Genomic DNA, 17,320 nt, shown 5'->3' with positions numbered 1-17,320 from the left:
AGAGGACTTATAAGTAACAGCAGAAACAATGGCCAATACCATAGACGTCTAATGGGTTCAGCTGACACAATTCTTTTTTTTTTTAGACATGGTTCTCGCTCTGTTGCCCAGGCTGAGTACAGTGGCGGGACCGTGGCTCACTGCAGCCTCCACCTCCTGTGGAGCAAAACACTGTCTCAAAAAAAATAAAGAAGAAGTAGGGGGTAGATGTCAAGGGAAATTGACTGTCTTTGTGTATTTGTATCTGTTTCTGTCTCTGTCATTCTCTTCTCCCTCAGTCTCTGTGTCTAGCTCTGTCTCTTCCTCTCTCTGTCCCTCGCCCTTTTTCTCTCCATCCTTCCATGTCCTTCTCTGTCTTTCAGTCAATGTCCATCTCACTGTCTCTCCAATCAATCTATCTTGTCTTTCTCTAGCTCTGTATCTAAAAAACCAGGCCCAGGGCCCAAATGGCAAAAAAAAAAAAAAAAAGGAGAAAGCTTTGCCCCATCCCAGGAGGGCCCCCAGTCACGGCCCCCTCCCACGGCACCTTTCCAGCTGGCTGTGAGCCCTGGGGCCACAGGAAAGGTACAGCAGGATGATGGAAGGGGATTAAAGCTCACTTTGAGAACAAGAGTGGGGTGAAGGAGGAGGGTGTGGGCTGAAACAACTTAAGAACAATCTCTGCCCCCTAAGCACACACAGAGCTGCCGGGTACGTGTCTGAAATAGCCGCAGCCAGTGTCTCCCGAAGCTCAGCAGGTAAAGGGTCCCGATGAGGGATGCAGAGGACGAGGGGGTGGCTCCCAAGAGAGGGTGGGTCGTGGGCTCCAACCTCTGTCTCTAAGACTGGTTAGGAATCTTTTTTGCTGCCTCCTCCCAGAGTGCTGAGGTCTCTGGGTCTCTGTTCTGGGCACTGGGATTTCTGTATTGGTGCCTCACCCAGTGGGTGGTATCTCTCTGCAGTACGACCCCGTGGTTTGAGGTTTCTGCCTGTGCCCTTCCTCTCTCTCTCCTCTCTCCTCAGCTGGAGTGCAATGGCTTGACCTCATTTCACTGCAACCTCCTCCTCCCAGGTTCTAGTGATTCTCCTGCCTCAGCTTCCCAAGTAGCTGGGATTACATGCACCTGCCATCACACCGGGCTAATTTTTTTTTTTTTTTTTTTTGTATTTTCACCATGTTGGCCAGGCTGGTCTTGAACTTCTGACCTCAGGTGATCAACCTGCCTCAGCCTCCCAAAGTATGGGGATTACAGGCGTGAGCCACCGTGCCCAGCCTCAGTCTCTCGATCTGCCCTTTGCAATCTACCCGTGTCTTTGCCTGGCTGACGTTCCCTGCCTCTTATTCTCTCTCTCGTCTCTCTCTCCATCTCTGTCTATGTGACTGTGTTTCTGTTTCTGTCTCTGTCATTCTCTTCTCCTTCAGTCCCTGTGTCTAGCGCTATCTTTCCTGTCTCTCACCCTTCTTCTCTCCATCCTTCCGTGTCCATCTCTGTCTCTCAGTCAATGTTCCTCTCGCTGTCTCTCCACTCAAGCTCTCTTGTGTTTCTCCAGCTCCATGTGTCTCGTCCGTCTCTTTCTTCCTCTAGTCTATGTCAACCTGTCTCCTCTGGGATGTGCTCTCTGTCTGACTCTCCCTATCTCTGTGTTTGTCTGTCTCTGTCCCTGTGTGTCTTTCTCTCTCTTTATCACTGTCTCTGTAGACAGGTGATGATAGATAGGGAGATGATAATGGATAGATGATAGATGGATGACAGATACACATATGATAGGTAGATAGATAATAGAGAACAGATAGATGATAGAGAGATGATAGATGACACATAAATGATAGATAGATGCTACATAGATGATAGGTGGATGACAGACAATAGATCTATCATGATAGAATAATAGATTGATGATGGATTAAAAGATGATAGATGACAGATGATAAATAGATAATAGAGATGATTGATAATAGAGATAGATAGCAGATAGATACTAGATAGCTAGCTAGTAGGTAGATAGGGATGGGTGATAGATGATAGGTACATAGACATCTGTAGATATGTAGATCGATCACTGTTTTTCTGTTTCTCTCATCTTTTTTTTTTTTTTTTTGAGATGGAGTCTCGCTCTGTCATCCAGGCTGGAACGTCGGGGCATGATATTGGCTCACCGCAACCTCCACCTCCTGGGTTCAAAAGAGCTCAGCCTCCCAAGTAGCTGGGATTACAGGCATGCGCTACCATGCCCAGCTAATTTTGTATTTTTAGTACAGACAGGGTTTCACCATGTTGGCCAGGCTGGTCTCGAACTCCTGACCTCAGGTGATCCTCCCGCCTTGGCCTCCCAAAGCACTGGGATTACAGTTGTGAGCCACTGCACATGGCCTTCATCATCTTTAAGCATATCTCTTGGCCTCTCTTAGTCTCTGTCCCTGTATCACTTCTCTCTCTCCATTTCTGTCTCTGTGTTTGTCTCATTATCTGTCTCTGTGTTGACTATCTCTGCCACTCTCCTCCTTCTCCCTCCCTTCCTCCCTTCCCCACTCCCTGGCCTCTCCCTGTCTGCTTCTCTCCACCTACCTTCATTTCCAGGGCCTAGCGAAGGCAAGCCCCAAAGGAGATTGGAAAGGAGGGATCCTACTCTCTCCTCAGCGCTGTCCCCTCTCACTTTGCCCTCCAGACGCCAGCAGCTGCCTTCACCATGGACAGCATAAGCACAGCCATGTTACTCCTGCTCCTGGCTCTCATCTGTCTGCTCCTGACCCTCAGCTCAAGAGACAAGGGAAAGCTGCCTCCAGGACCCAGACCCCTCCCACTGCTGGGAAACCTACTGCTGCTTCGCTCCCAAGACATGCTGACTTCTCTCACTGAGGTGCTTCACCTTAGCCCGGGTGAGGGTAGAAGGATAAGGAGGAGGGGTCCCTTGGCCACAGGCCCCCCTGTGACCTCTGTCTTCCTACCCCCAGCTGAGCAAGGAGTATGGCTCCATGTACACCGTGTACCTGGGGTCCAGGCGGGTGGTGGTCCTCAGCGGGTTCCAAGCCGTGAAGGAAGCACTGGTGGACCAGGGAGAGGAGTTTAGTGGCCGTGGTGACTATCCTGTCTTTTTCAACTTTACCAAGGGCAATGGTAAGCCTCCCACTCGCCCCCTCTGCTCTCAGCCTTTTCCATGTTGAGGGAGGGGGTGGGGGTGAGACTGTCCTCTCAGTCTCGTTGGCACTCAGGGCTGCTGATGTCACTGATGACATCAGATGCAAGGCAGCCCGGCAGAGCTGATCTACGGCGAAGTCTCCCACCTTCCCACCTCAGATCCCGCCACTGTCTTGAATCACACTCTTGTACCAATCCTCATCTCCGTCCAACTCCAGCCCCATTTCATCCCAATCCCTACGTCTCCCGCAAACACATCATCAACCTTCCAACTCAGTCAGGTGGTCCCAGAGCCCGCTGACCACCTCAACCAATCCCAGTCGCCAGCACCCTTACCTCCATGTCCACCTCTTCAACCTGGCTGCATCCCTGCCACAACACGGCCTGCGTCTCACTCCAACCCTCCTTCCCATAGGGACCCCATCCCAATCCCCCTTTTAGATTCTAGTATCAACCCCATCCTCATCCCTTTAGTCAAACTGATTTTTTTTTTTTTAATCTGAGATGAGTCTCCCTCTGTAGCTCAGGCTGGAATGCAGTGGCACAATCTCAGCCCACTGCAACCTCCACCTCCCAGACTCATATGATTCTCCTGCCTCAGTCTCCTGAGTAGCTAGGACTACAGGCATGCCACCGTGCCTGGCTAATTTTTTGTATTTTTAGTAGAGACGAGGTTTTGACATGTTGGCAAGGCTGGTCTCGAACTCCTGACCTCAGGTGATCCACCTGCCTCAGTCTCCCAAAGTGCTGGAATTACAGGCATGAGCCACTGCTCCTGGCCCAGACTGAATTCTGCTGCTCCTTTTCCCCAACTCCAGCCACATCTCCTATCCCACTTGCCTATTGAAGTTTCCGGTTCCCAGTTCTCACTTTCAGTCTTAGACTTACTATCATCACCAAAATAAACCCATCAGTATCTACCCAACCCCAGGCTCAGCTCAGTCCCAGTCTATCAATCCGCCTCATCCTACCCAACTTCAAATCCCCATCACCAGCTTCAAATCCAATTTATCATCAATCTCATAACCCCCCTCATGCCCCTTGTCATTCCCAACCTAACCTAAATCCAACTCCATCCTCACCCATCCAGCGATTCACATCATTCACTCAAAACCTCACCTAGGTCAATATCCTGTCCTTCTTAGGCTTGGAAATTACCCTAGTCTTGTGGTCTTCAAACTTTATTTTAAACATAAATCTCTATTCAAAGGAAGCCATGTGACAAGACCCAATAAATAATGGAAGGAGGGAGGGACCAACAGAAGGAAGGAGGAAGAAAGAAGGAAGGAAGGGAGGGAGGGAGGGACGGAGGGAGGGAGGGAGGGAGGAAGGAAAGAAGCGAAGCAGGGAAGGAGGGAGGGAGGGAGGAAGGAAGGAAAGAAGGGAAGGAGGGAGGGAGGAATGAAAGAAGGGAAGGAGGGAGGGAGGAATGAAAGAAGGGAAGGAGGGAGGGAGGAAGAAAGGGAGGAAGGGAGGGAGGGAGGAAGGAAGGAAAGAAGGGAAGGAGGGAGAGAGGAAGAAAGGGAAGGAGGGAGGGAGGGAGGAAGGGAGGAGGGAAGGATGGTGGAAAAGAAAAGGGAATAGAGAAGGAGGGAGAGAGAGAGGAAGAAAGGAAGGAAGGAAAACAGAAGAAACAAAGGGAGAAAGGAAGGAAGGAAGAAGGGAGGGAGGAAGGAAGGAAGGAAGGAAGGAAGGAAGGAAAAAAAGAAGGGCAGGCGACAGAGCAAGACCCTGTTGCAAAAATAACAGTAACAAGCGATAAGCAATTACCAGCACCTCCTGTGTGACATCCCCTGTACTAGACAACGCTAAGGACACAGTGGTGACCGAGACAGGCGCCCACTCTGCCATCACAGTTCCATGAAGGAGACAGCCCCATCACCAGACAGGAACAGCCCAGAGTGACCAGGTTCTTAATGGGGAAACAGAGGCAGAGTGACAGCACTGTGGTGAGAAAAGCCCACAGTCCTATGGAAGCTTGAAGGAGACCCCTAACCCAGCCTGGAGGGTCCAGGAGGGCTTACTGGAAGGAGCCAGGTAGATTCCAAACTCCATCCCTCTCCCAAGAAACACCAGGAAAGGGGACACAGATGGCAGAGGCCTCAGGATGAGCTCCTGGTTAGGCTGGCCCCCTCCTATTCTCTCCAGGCATCGCCTTCTCCAATGGGGATCGATGGAAGATCCTCAGACGCTTCTCTATCCAGATTCTACGAGGTTTCGGGATGGGGAAGGCAAGCATCGAGGAGCGGATCCTGGAGGAAGGCAGCTTCCTGCTGGCGGAGCTGCGGAAAACTGAAGGTCAGGAATTTCGGATTTTTTTAACAGGCTGGAGTGAGGCAGTGTGATCTTGGCTCACTGCAGCCTTAACCTCCTGGGCTCAAACCATGCTCCCACCTCAGCCTCCCAAATAGCTGGTACTTCAGGTGTGCTCCACCACACTCAGCTTATTTTTAAATTTTTTGTAGAGATAGAGTCTCACTGTGTAGCCCAGGCTGGTCTCAAACTCCTGTGCTCAAATGATCCTCTTGCCTCAGCCTCCCAAAGTGCTGGAACTATAGGCGTGCACCACCATGCCTGGCCAGGTCTTCGAATCCAGTCCATCCTCATAATTCACACCTATTCTACTTTTTTTTTTGAGACTGAGTCTCACTCTGTCACCCAGGCTGAAGTGCAGTGGTCCTATCTCAGCTCATTGCAACCAGGTTCAAGTGATTCTCCTGCCTCAGCAGCGCCCCCCTTCCCCAGCAGCTGGGATTACAGGTACCCACCACCACACCTGGCTAATTTATTTTTAGTAGAGATGGAGTTTTGCCATGTTGGCCAGACTGGTCTTGAACTCCTGACCTCAGGTGATCCACCTGCCTCAGCCTCCCTAAATGCTGGGGTTATAGGTGTGAGCCACCGCACCCGACTTACATCACCTTTACTTACTCAGTCCTTCCTGCCTCCCTCTGAAAAGGATCCCTGTGATTACATCATGCCCAGCCAGAAAGTCCAGAGTAAACTTCCCGTCTCAAAACCCTCAGCTTAATCCCATCTGCAAGGTCCTTTTGACCTCGTAAGGCAACACATTTACAGGTTGTAAGGGTAAGGACATGGACATCTTTGGGGGGCCGGGGGCCATTACAGCCTGCCACAACACCACGGTCTGTAACAGCCTCGCAACGGGTCAGGCCCTTCACTGACTCCCAGCCACACACTCACTGACTCCTTATAGTAGCCCCATGACGAGAGGAGTGCCATCAGACCCATTTCACAGATGAGAAAACTGAGGCTCAGAGAAAGGAAGTCAGTTGGCCCAAGTCACACCGAGACTAAGAGGCCAAATAGGATCCATACCACATTCATCTAACTCCAGACCTGGTTTTCTGGGGTGTGCTATTATGTCCTGGGTTGTGTTGAAATGCGTTGTTTTGGCCAGGCATGGTGGCTCGTGCCTGTCATCCTAGCACTTTGAGGGGCCAAGGCAGTGGATTGCTTGTGCTCAGGAGTCTAAGACCAGCCTGGGCAACATGGTGAAACCCTGTCTCTACAAAAAATACAAAATTTGGGCTAGGCACAGTGGCTCATGCCTGTAATCCTAATCAATTTTGGAAGATGAAGTGGGCTATCACTTGAGGTCAGGAGTTTTAGACCAGCCTGGCCAATATGGTGAAACCCTGGCTCTACTAAAAATACAAAAAAAAAAAAAAAATTAGCCGGATGTGATCTCAGCCTCTTGGGAGGCTGAGGCAGGAGAATCATTGAATCCAGGAGGCAGAGGTTGCAGTGAGCCAAGATCATGCCACTGTACTCCAGCCTGGGCAATGGAGAGAGATTCCATCTCAAAAAAGAAAGAAAGAAAGAAAGAAAGAAGGCCGGGGGCGGTGGCTCATGCCTGTAATCCCAGCACTTTGGGAGGCCGAAGCGGGTGGATCACAAGGTCAAGAGATCGAGACCATCCTGGTCAACAAGGTGAAATCCCGTCTCTACTAAAAATACAAAAATTAGCTGGGCATGGTGGTGCACGCCCATAGTCCCAGCTACTTGGGAGGCTGAGGCGGGAGAATTGCTTGAACCCAGGAGGCGGAGGTTGCGGTGAGCCGAGATTGTGCCATTGCACTTCAGTCTGGGAAACAAGAGTGAAACTCCGTCTCAAAAAAAAAAGAAAGAAAGAAAGAAAGAAATGTGTTGTTTGGTATTTACTATGGTCTGTTCAGCTGTTGGATGGCCAGATGCTTTTTTTGAGAATAAGTTTCACTCTTGTTGCCCAGGTGGGGTGCAATGGTGCAATCTCAGCTCACCCCAACTTCCGCCTCCTGGATTCAAGCTAGTCTCCTGCCTCAGCCTCCCAAGTAGCTGGGATTACAGGCACCCACCACCACTCCTGGCTAATTTTTTTGTATTCTTAGTAGAGACAGGGTTTCTCCATGTTAGTCAGGCTGGTCTGGAACTCCTGACCTCAGGTGATCTGCCTGCCTTGGCCTCCCACAGTGCTGGGATTACAAGCATGACCCCCCGCGCCTGTCCCTTGTGTTGACATATTTCTGGGTAAGATCATAGAGTTCTCAGACACTGCATGTGGTTTTGCGTGTGTCATCTGCTGGCTGCCAGAATTGTTGCATTGCTGCATAGTGTGTCACTTGCTCTGCTGCCTTGATTGTATGTGTGTGATGTCACATTGTGTGTCCCGTGCTGTTGGCTGAATTGCTGGGTACTAGTGAGCATTGTGTGGCAGGATTATGCAGTTGTATGCTGGCACTATGTGCCAGTGTATGGTTATCACGTCTTGGGATGTTTCCCGGCTGGCTGTCAGGTCACTGCGTGTTGTGTGCTGGCATGTACTGTGGTCGTGTTTGCTGGGTGTCGTATTGCCCTGTGTCGTGTTCCGTGATGCCTGATGACTGCCTTGTGCGATGTTGCGTGCCATGTATTGTGTTGCCAAGATAGCCTGTTTCTGTGGTCAGGTATTGTTGCTGTGGATGTGCTGCAGGAAGTTGTGGGTTCTGTGCTGTCTGGGGCATTGCCAAATGCTTTTGCGGTGTTGTTAAGCTGCATGTGGTGGCCACGTGCCTGTGTTCTGTGAGGCAAGACGCGCTGCCATGGTTGAGTCAGATGCTGTGCACATTAATGGCGTTGCATGAGGTCTGGCGAGCTGCACATCGCGTCTTCCTGATCCATCCCACCCCTCACCCTCAGGCGAGCCCTTCGACCCCACGTTTGTGCTGAGTCGCTCAGTGTCCAACATTATCTGTTCCGTGCTCTTCGGCAGCCGCTTCGATTATGAAGATGAGCGTCTGCTCACCATTATCCGCCTTATCAATGACAACTTCCAACTCATGAGCAGCCCCTGGGGTGAGGTCAGCCAGCTGAGTCCAACAAGAACCGGGTGTGGGGTCCGCAGGATCTAGGAATGGAGAGAAAACAGTGGGCGGGGAATGTGCTGCGAATGCCCCGCCCAGGGCCCGCCCCCTCCCGTCTGACCCTGCCCAATCCCTCGGCCACGCCCACTCCCCTCCACAGAGCATTTATAGCCTCCGTTCCCTCTTTCCCACTTCCCCTCAGCCCCAACCCCCACCCAGGCCTCTCCAGAACCTAACTGCCCTTCAAGACCCTGTCACTGCCTACCCAGTCCACACTGACCCCATTCGCCCCTGAACACACGCCCTGTGTCCTCCTCCAAAACCCTCCCACTCTGTCTGTTCCCCAGTTGTACAACATCTTCCCGAGCCTCCTGGACTGGGTGCCCGGACCGCACCGACGCATCTTTCAGAACTTCAAGTGCCTGAGAGACCTCATCGTCCACAGCGTCCACGACCACCAGGCCTCGCTAGACCCCAGATCTCCCCGGGACTTCATCGACTGCTTTCTCACCAAGATGGCAGAGGTCATCCCTACCTGGAAATCCCACCTCTAGTCTGACCTGAAATTTTCCTGCTGCCCCTGTCTCAAAGCCACAGGGATCCCTGATAGGGCAGTGTTTTGGGGGACCTTCTCCCTGGAAGAGAAGCTGGAGCATCTGGCCCTGCTGGATGCTACCACCAACCTACAGCTCATTAAGAAGTCATCAAAGGCAATGGGGGGGTGGGTGGAGGCAGTTGCTCACACTTGTAGTCCCAGCACTTTGGGAGGCTGAGGGAGGAGGACTGCTTGAGTCCAGGAGTTCGAGACCAAGCTGGACAATATAGTGAGACCCAGTCTCTACAAGACATACATACATACATAATACATACATAAAACATATTTTAAGGCCAGGCGCGGTGGCTCATGCCTGTAATCCCAGCACTTTGGGAGGCTAAGGCAGGTGGATCACAAGGTCAGGAGTTCAAGACCAGCCTGGCCAAGATGGTGAAACCCAGTCTCTACTAAAAATACAAAAATTAGGGCCGGGCACAGTGGCTCACGCTTGTAATCCAAGCACTTTGGGAGGCCGAGGCAGGTGGATCACGAGGTCAAGAGATCGAGACCCTCCTGGTCAACATGGTGAAACCCCATCTCTACTAAAAATACAAAAAATTAGCTGGGCATGGTGGCACGTGCCTGTAATCCCAGCTACTTGGGAGGCTGAGGCAGGAGAATTGCCTGAACCCAGGAGGTGGAGGTTGTAGTGAGCTGAGATCGTGCCATTGCACTCCAGCCTGGGTAACAAGAGCAAAACTCCGTCTCAAAAAAAAAACAAAAAACAAAACAAAATTTAGCCAGGCACAGTGGCAGAAGCCTGTAATCCCAGCTACTAGGGAGGCTGAGGTAGGAGAATCCCTTAAACCTGGGTGGCAGAGGTTGCAGTGAGCTGAGACCGCACCACTGCACTCCAGCCTGAGCAACGGAGTAAGACTCTGTCCCCCCAACCAAAAAAAAAAAAACATGTTTTAAAAAAAGAAGTCAGGCCAGGCGGGGTGGCTCATGCCTGTAATCCCAGCACTTTGGGAGGCCGAGGCAGGTGCATCATGAGATCAGGAGACCGAGACCATCCTGGCCAACCCAGTGAAACCCCGTCTCTACTAAAAATACAAAACATTAGCTGGGTATAGTGGTGCATGCCTGTAATCCCAGCTACTTTCGAGGCTGAGGCAGGAGAATTGCTGAACCCAGAAGGCAGAGGTTGCAGTAAACTGAGATCATGCTATTGCACTCCAGCCTGGGCAACGAGAGTGAAACTCCAGCTCAAAAAAAAAAAAAAGTCATTCAAGCTCTGAGATATTAATTGTAGGCCCTGCAGCTGAGATTCTCCCTGCCCTGCCCTCCCACGTTCCCAAGCTCTCCCAGGGAAAGAAAGTTAAACCCAGGTGGGACTGAATGGGCCCCAGCAGCAGTTGTACTGCTCTAGAGTGAAGAGGTCTCGATCCCTGGCTCACGTTCCCACCCCTCCACCCTGGCAGGAGAAGGAAGACCCGCAGAGCCACTTTCACATGGACACCCTGCTGATGACCACACATAACCTGCTCTTTGGCGGCACCGAGACAGTGAGCACCACACTGCGCCACGCCTTTCTGGCACTCATGAAGTACCCCAAAGTTCAAGGTGAGGCCCACCCACACAGCAGTGCAGAGATGCCCATGTGTTGGAGCATGGCCCCAGAGCAGGGAAGCACGGCCCTGCTTCCAGCCCCTGCCTTCTGGGTCTGATATAGCCTCCTGCTGATGCCAGGATTCCACAGCCAAACCCACAAACCCACACGGAGGCCGATCCCACCTGCAAGGCCCACGAGGTCCACGCAGCCTGCCCGAATCCCGACCCAGATCCCACCCACTTAGTTTTTTGTTGTTTTTTTTTTTTTTGAGATGGAGTCTCGCTCTGTCGCCCAGGCTGGAGTGCAGTGGTGCGATCTTGGCTCACTGCAACCTCTGCCTCCCAGGTTCAAGGGATTCTCCTGTCTCAGCCTCCCAAGTAGCTGGGATTACAGGTGCACGCCACCATGCCCAGCTAATTTTTGTATTTTCAGTAGAGACAGGATTTCACCATGTTGGCCAGGCTGGTATTGAACTCCTGACCTCAGGTGATCCACCCACCTCGGCCTCCCAAAGTGCTGGGATTACAAGTGTGAGCCACTGCTCCTGACTCTGCTTAGTTTTTCATTTGTTTTGAGACAGAGGCGCTCTGTCGCCCAGGCTGGAGTACAGTGGCACAATCACCGCTCACTGCAGCCTCAACCTCGGGCTCAAGTGATCTTCCCACCTCAGCCTTATCAATAGTTGGGAGTACAAGCGTGCTACACCACACTCAACACACTCAGCTAATTTTTTTATTTTTTGTAGAAACAGGGTCTTGCTGTGTTGCCCTGGCTAGTCTCCAACTCCTGGGCTCAAGCAATCCTCTCACCTCGGCCTCCCAAAGTGCTAGGGTTACAGGTGTGAACCATTGCTCCCGGCTTACACCCACTTAGTCTTGCTTTGTGCCAACGGTGTCCACACCGAATGTGTCTGCCTCCAGCTTCAGAACCCAGCTAACTGTCCTCCCAGAGCCCTGCCCTGGAGCCCGAGCCACACGGCCTGCCAGGCAACCCTACCTCTCCCACAGCCTGACCCCCACACAAAGCTCTGTCTGCTACTCCACCTCCCCAAACTCCACCTCTGGGTGTATCCTCTGCTATGCCCCTGATCTCCAGCCCTCCCGCACAGCCCACCCACTCCATCCACCTTCCAGCCAGTAGGGTCCCCGAAACTGCTCCTGAATTCCAGGCCTCCCTGAAGCCCTGCCCATACAACCCAACGCCCAGGTCCTTCCCTGCACAAGCCACCCTTTCGCCCTCACCTACCCGCTTCCTCCGAGGCTCTGGCTAATTCTGTTTTTTTTTTGAGACGGAGTCTCGCTCTGTCGCACAGGCTGGAGTGCAGTGGCACGATCTCAGCTCACTGCAACCTCTGCCTCCCAGGTTCAAGCAATTCTCTGACTCAGCCTCCCGAGTAGCTGGGACAACAGGCGTGTGCCACCACGCCCAGCTAAGTTTTGTATTTTGCTGTAGAGATGGGGTTTCTCCATGTTGCCTAGGCTGGTCTCAAACTCCTAGGCTCAAGCGATACGTCCCCCAAGTGCTGGTTTGACAGGCGTGGGCCACCGTCAGCCCAGCCCTAGCTAATTCTCACACGCGCCCCAGCCGTGGCGCCCCGCGCTGGGAGGGTCTGACTAGACCCCTCCCTCCACACGCTCACACCTCTTCCCAGCCTCGTCGACTCCACTTCCCCTCCCCCTCCAGCCCGCGTGCAGGAGGAGATCGACCTCGTGGTGGGACGCGCGCGGCTTCCGGCGCTGCAGGACCGCGCGGCCATGCCTTACACAGACGCAGTGATCCACGAGGTGCAGCGCTTTGCAAACGTCATCCCCATGAACTTACCGCACCGCGTCACTCGGGACACCGTCTTTCGCGGCTTCCTGATACCCAAGGTGGGCTAGCCCTGTCAAATGACAACAGGCAACCTAAGAGGAGGCATCGCAGGCTCTTGCAACTCGCAAGGAGTATCCCAGGCACTAGCAATCAACACCCGGGGCCTTAGTAACGGGCACCCCAAGCCCTAGCTACAGACATCTCAGACCCTTAAATCCAGAAGCTCAGCCGGGCGCGGTGGCTCACGCCTGTGATCCCAGCACTTTGGGAGGCCGAGGCGGGCAGATCACAAGGTCAAGGGTTTGAGACCAGCCTGGCCACCGTGGTGAAACCCCCGTCTCTACTAAAAAGACAAAAACTAGCCTGGAGTGGTGGCATGCTCCTGTAATCCCAGCTACTCAGGAGGCTGAGGCAGGAGAATTGCTTGAACCTGGGAGGCGGAGGTTGCAGTGAGCCAAGAGAAGATTGAGCTGTTGCACTCCAGCCTGGGCTACAGAGCAACACTCATCTTAAAACAAAACAAAACAAAGCAAAACAAAAAAACAGAAGCTCAGCCTTTCCCAGTACCCCATCTCATCTCATAGAGGACTAGACCCCTTCACCATGACAAATCCCCTTCCCAGACCCCTCTCTGGAAGCCCTGGAGTCTGGAACTTCATCTTGAGAATCCCCTGTGTCTAAACGCTATTCTCAAGGACCCCTCCTTTTTCACAGAAACCCTACATCTGCTCCCACAAAGGGTGGGGTTTTCCCACATCCCTGCCAAAGTCCCCAATAATACAGCATACAGCACCCATCACTTGGAACCCTAGACACCCACACATATTTCCTGGGCTCCGATTGAGTTCTACACCCCACCTACCCACCCCTTCCTTATCAAGTCCCCAGGACATCCAGCCTGATAAAATGGAAACTGGTTGGCCAGGCCTGGTGGCTCGCACCTATAATCCCAGCACTTTGGGAGGCCAAGGTGGGCAGATCACCTGAGGTTGGGAGTTTGAGACCAGCCTGACAAATATGGAGAAACCCCATCTCTACTAAAAATACAAAAAAAAAAAAAAAATAGCGGGGCCTGGGGGTGCACACCTGTGATCCCAGCTACCTGGGAGGTTGAGGCAGGAGAATCACTTGAACCTGGGAGGTGGAGGTTGTGGTGAGCTGAGATCCCAGCCTTCCTACACTGCTAATTCCACCTCCTCACCCACACAGGGCACCGATATCATCACCCTCCTTAACACCGTCCACCACGACCCCAGCCAGTTCTTGACGCCCCAGGAGTTTAACCCCGAGCATTTTCTGGATGCCAGTCAGTCCTTCAAGAAGAGCCCAGCCTTCATGCCCTTCTCAGCTGGTGAGGGCAGGAATCAGTCTTTCGGCCTATTTTCTACCTACATTCCTTATTCTAATTCCACTTGCCAAATCCTCTCACTTCTTCCTTCCACCCATTTACAGCTTGGGATGTAGAGAGATATTCATTTCTCCTTTCAACTCTGCTCCTATAGGCAAGTAGTGCCTAAATCCTTGTGAAGCGAGGTGGAGAGGCTGATTAGTAATTTAACTTGGGTCAGGTGTGGTGGCTCATGCCCATAATCCCAGCACTTTGGGAGGCTGAGGCAGCCAGATCACGAGGTCAGGAGACAGAGACCATCCTGGCCAACATGGTGAAACCCCATCTCTACTAAAAATACAAAAATTAGCTGGACGTGGTGGCGCATGGCTGTAATCCCAGCTACTCAGGAGGCTGAGGCAGGAGAATCGCTTGAACCACAGAGTGGAAGATTCCAGTGAGCCATGATTGCATCACTGCACTCCAGCCTGGCAACAGAGCGAGACTCCATCTCAAAATAATAATAATAATAATAATAATTTAACTTGGGGCTGGACACAGTGGCTCACACCTGTAATCCCAGCACTTTAGGAGGCTGAGATGGGTGGATCACCCGAAGTCAGGAATTCGAGGCCAACCTGACCAATATGGTGAAACCCCATCTCTACTTAAAATACAAAGATTAGCCAGGTGTGGTGGCATGCACGCATAGTCCCAGCTACTCCGGAGGCTGAAACAGGAAAATTGCTTGAACTCAGGAGGCAGAGGTTGCAGTGAGCCGAGACTGCACCACTGCACTCCAGCCTGGGTAACACAGCGAGTCTCCAACTCAAAAATAAGAATTTAACGTCCGGGCACAGTTGCTCATGCCTGTAATCCCAGCACTTCGGGAGGCCTAGGCGGCCAGGTCACCTGAGGTCAGGAGTTTGAGACCAGCCTGACCAACATGGTGAAAATGTGTCTATACTAAAATTAGAACATTAGCCAGGAGTAGTGACACATGCCTGTCATCCCAGCTACTCCAAAAAGCTGAGGAAGGAGAATCACTTGAACCTAGGAGGCAGAGGTTGTGATGAGCCAAGATCATGCCACTGTACTCCAACCTGGGCAACAAGAGCAAAACTCCATCTCAAAAAATAATAATTATTATTATTATTTAACTTGGGCCAGGCTCATTGGCTCACACCTATAATCCCAGCACTTTAGGAGGCTGAGGCAGGAGGATCACTTGAAGCCAGGAGTTCAAGACCAGCCTGGACAACATAGCAAGACCCTTTTTCTACTAAAAATTTAAAAATTACCTGGATGTGGTGGCATGCATCTGTAGTCTGAGCTGCTTGGGAGGCGGAGGTGGGATGATTACTTGAACCCAGGAGTTTGAGGTTACAGTGAGCTATGATCATGCCACTGCACTCCAGCCTGGGCAACAGAGCAAAATCCCGTCTCTAAAATAAAAAATACTGACTAGCCAAAAATAAAAAAATATATAAAATTTTTAAAAGAAAAAAATAATTGAATTTGGGAGTGGTCATTGTGTACCTCTCCACTGGGTGGCGCAGTTGAGGTGGTTCTGGGGGGTTTTTTGGCTTTCCTCTTTACCCTGCTGAAAAATACTTCCTCGTTTACTCAGTAGCGGGCAGTAAAAAAAAAAAAAACCTGGCATAATAATAGCTAACTTACCATATTGCCTACTGTGCATTAAGTGCTGCCTCTAGAAGAGGTAGGGACTCCTGTCCCACCTTTTATTTTTCTTTTTCTTTCTGAGACAGGGTCTTGCTCTCACTCAGGCTGGAGGATAGTGGTGTGATCATGGCTTGCTGCAGCCTTGATCTCCTGAGCTCAGGTGATCCTCTCGCCTCACCCTCCCAAACAGCTGGGACTGCATGCATGTGCCACCTTGCACATGTTTTTTCAAAAAATTTTGTAGAGATGGGATCTTGCTGTGTTGCCCAGGCTGCTCTCAAACTCCTGGGCTCAAGCAATCCTCTTGCCTCGGTTTCCGAAAGTACTGGGATTACAGGCCTGAGCCAGTGTGCCCAGCCCTAATATCCCCATTTTAAATACCCAGAAAGTGTGGTTTGTCCAGGATCACAAAACTAGCAGTAATAGAGCCAGGATTTGAACCCAAGCAGCCCAAGTCATTCCACAGTTTACTAAAGCATCTTTCCCAGATCTTTAGATGGGTGAATCTGTGACGCCCCCAACTGTTCTCTTCCTTTCCTCGTATGTTTTCCTCTGGGAATGTGGGGTTGCATCCTCTAATCTCATCTTATCTCACCACCACTCCCCACCCTACCGCAGGGCGCCGTCTGTGCCTGGGCGAGTCGCTGGGACGCATGGAGCTCTTTCTGTACCTCACCGCCATCCTGCAGAGCTTCTCGCTGCAGCCGCTGGGTGCGCCCGAGGACATCGACCTGACCCCGCTCAGCTCAGGTCTCGGCAATTTGCCGCGGCCTTTCCAGCTGTGCCTGCGCGCGCGCTGACGCCCCGGCCCTTCCAGATTCCCCTGTGAGCGATGAGGCCCGCCCTTGTGGGTTGCTCCGTCCCTCTTCTGGGTCCGCGGTCTGCCCACATCTCTCTCGCAGTCACGCTCTCTTCCCTGCACCGCTGTTTCTGCCGCGTGCCCATCCCCCATCCCTCTAATCTGTACCCGGTCGGCAGGGCAGAGGCAGATGTGGGGGTGGGGTACTTCTTTTTGTACCCACAGAGTTTGTTCTATGGCATTTTGTATCATTTCTTAGTACATCTCTAATAGATTCTAATCAGTCTTGGCAGAATTAAAGGGACGACGACCATCATTTAGGATGAGGAGAAGGGAGCTGGCTGTAGAGGGAAACACCTGGCTAGTTCTGCCCTCACCCTTTAGGGCGGCTAGGGTGGGAGAAATTGTATCCTGGACACAGGCTTGAAGGTAACCGCTGTGAGGACCTGAAGCCAGAGAGGCAGAGAAACCAAGACAGAGAAAAAGACAGCAGGGCCAGGCGAGGTGGCTCACACCTGTAATCCCAGCACTTTGGGAAGCCAAGGCAGGAGGATCACTTGAGCCCAGGAGTTCGAGACCAGCCTGGGCAACAGAGTGAGACCTGACTCTACAAAAAGTCAAAAAGTGGGGCAGGAGGATTGCTTGAGCCTGGGAGGTAGAGGCTGCAATGAGCCATCATTGCACCACTGCATTCACACCTGGGCGACAGGAGTGAGACCCTGTCTCAAAAAAAAAAAAGCTGGGCACGGTGGCTCACACCTGTAATCCCAGCACTTTGGGAGGCCAAGTCAGGCAGATCACGAGGTCAGGAGATGGAAACCATTCTGGCCAACATGGTGAAATCCCATCTCTACTAAAAATACAAAACATTAACTGAGCATGGTGTGGCAGGCACCTCTAGTCCCAGCTACTCGGGAGGCTGGGGCAGGAGAATCACTTGAACCTGGGAGGTGGAGTTTGCAGTGAGCTGAGATTGCGGCACTGCACTCCAGCCTGGGCGACAGAGCAAGACTTCATCTCAGTAAATAAACAAATAAATAAATAAGAAGGTCAGGCTCGGTGGCTTATGCCTGTAATCCCAGCACTTCGGGAGG

The 17,320-nt window shown here is 52.0% G+C and overlaps 1 protein-coding gene across 1 annotated transcript; it reads left to right on the top strand.

Moving 5' to 3' along the window:
• Positions 1-677: 677 nt before the first annotated feature.
• On the top strand, positions 678-16,506 carry LOC100398692 (cytochrome P450 2F1). Its single transcript, XM_035285152.3, has 10 exons — positions 678-737; positions 2,647-2,838; positions 2,933-3,095; positions 5,265-5,414; positions 8,295-8,455; positions 8,806-8,982; positions 10,475-10,616; positions 12,289-12,476; positions 13,627-13,768; positions 16,046-16,506. The coding sequence occupies exons 2-10, from the start codon at positions 2,668-2,670 to the stop codon at positions 16,225-16,227; spliced, it is 1,476 nt and encodes a 491-aa protein (XP_035141043.1). The 5' UTR covers positions 678-737; positions 2,647-2,667; the 3' UTR covers positions 16,228-16,506.
• The last annotated feature ends 814 nt before the right edge of the window (positions 16,507-17,320 follow it).

The sequence above is a fragment of the Callithrix jacchus genome, chromosome 22 (assembly GCF_049354715.1).
Source record: "Callithrix jacchus isolate 240 chromosome 22, calJac240_pri, whole genome shotgun sequence".
Lineage (NCBI taxonomy): Eukaryota > Metazoa > Chordata > Mammalia > Primates > Cebidae > Callithrix > Callithrix jacchus.
The sequence above is the reverse complement of the archived record's forward strand: the minus strand, read 5'-3'. Positions and strand labels throughout refer to the sequence as shown.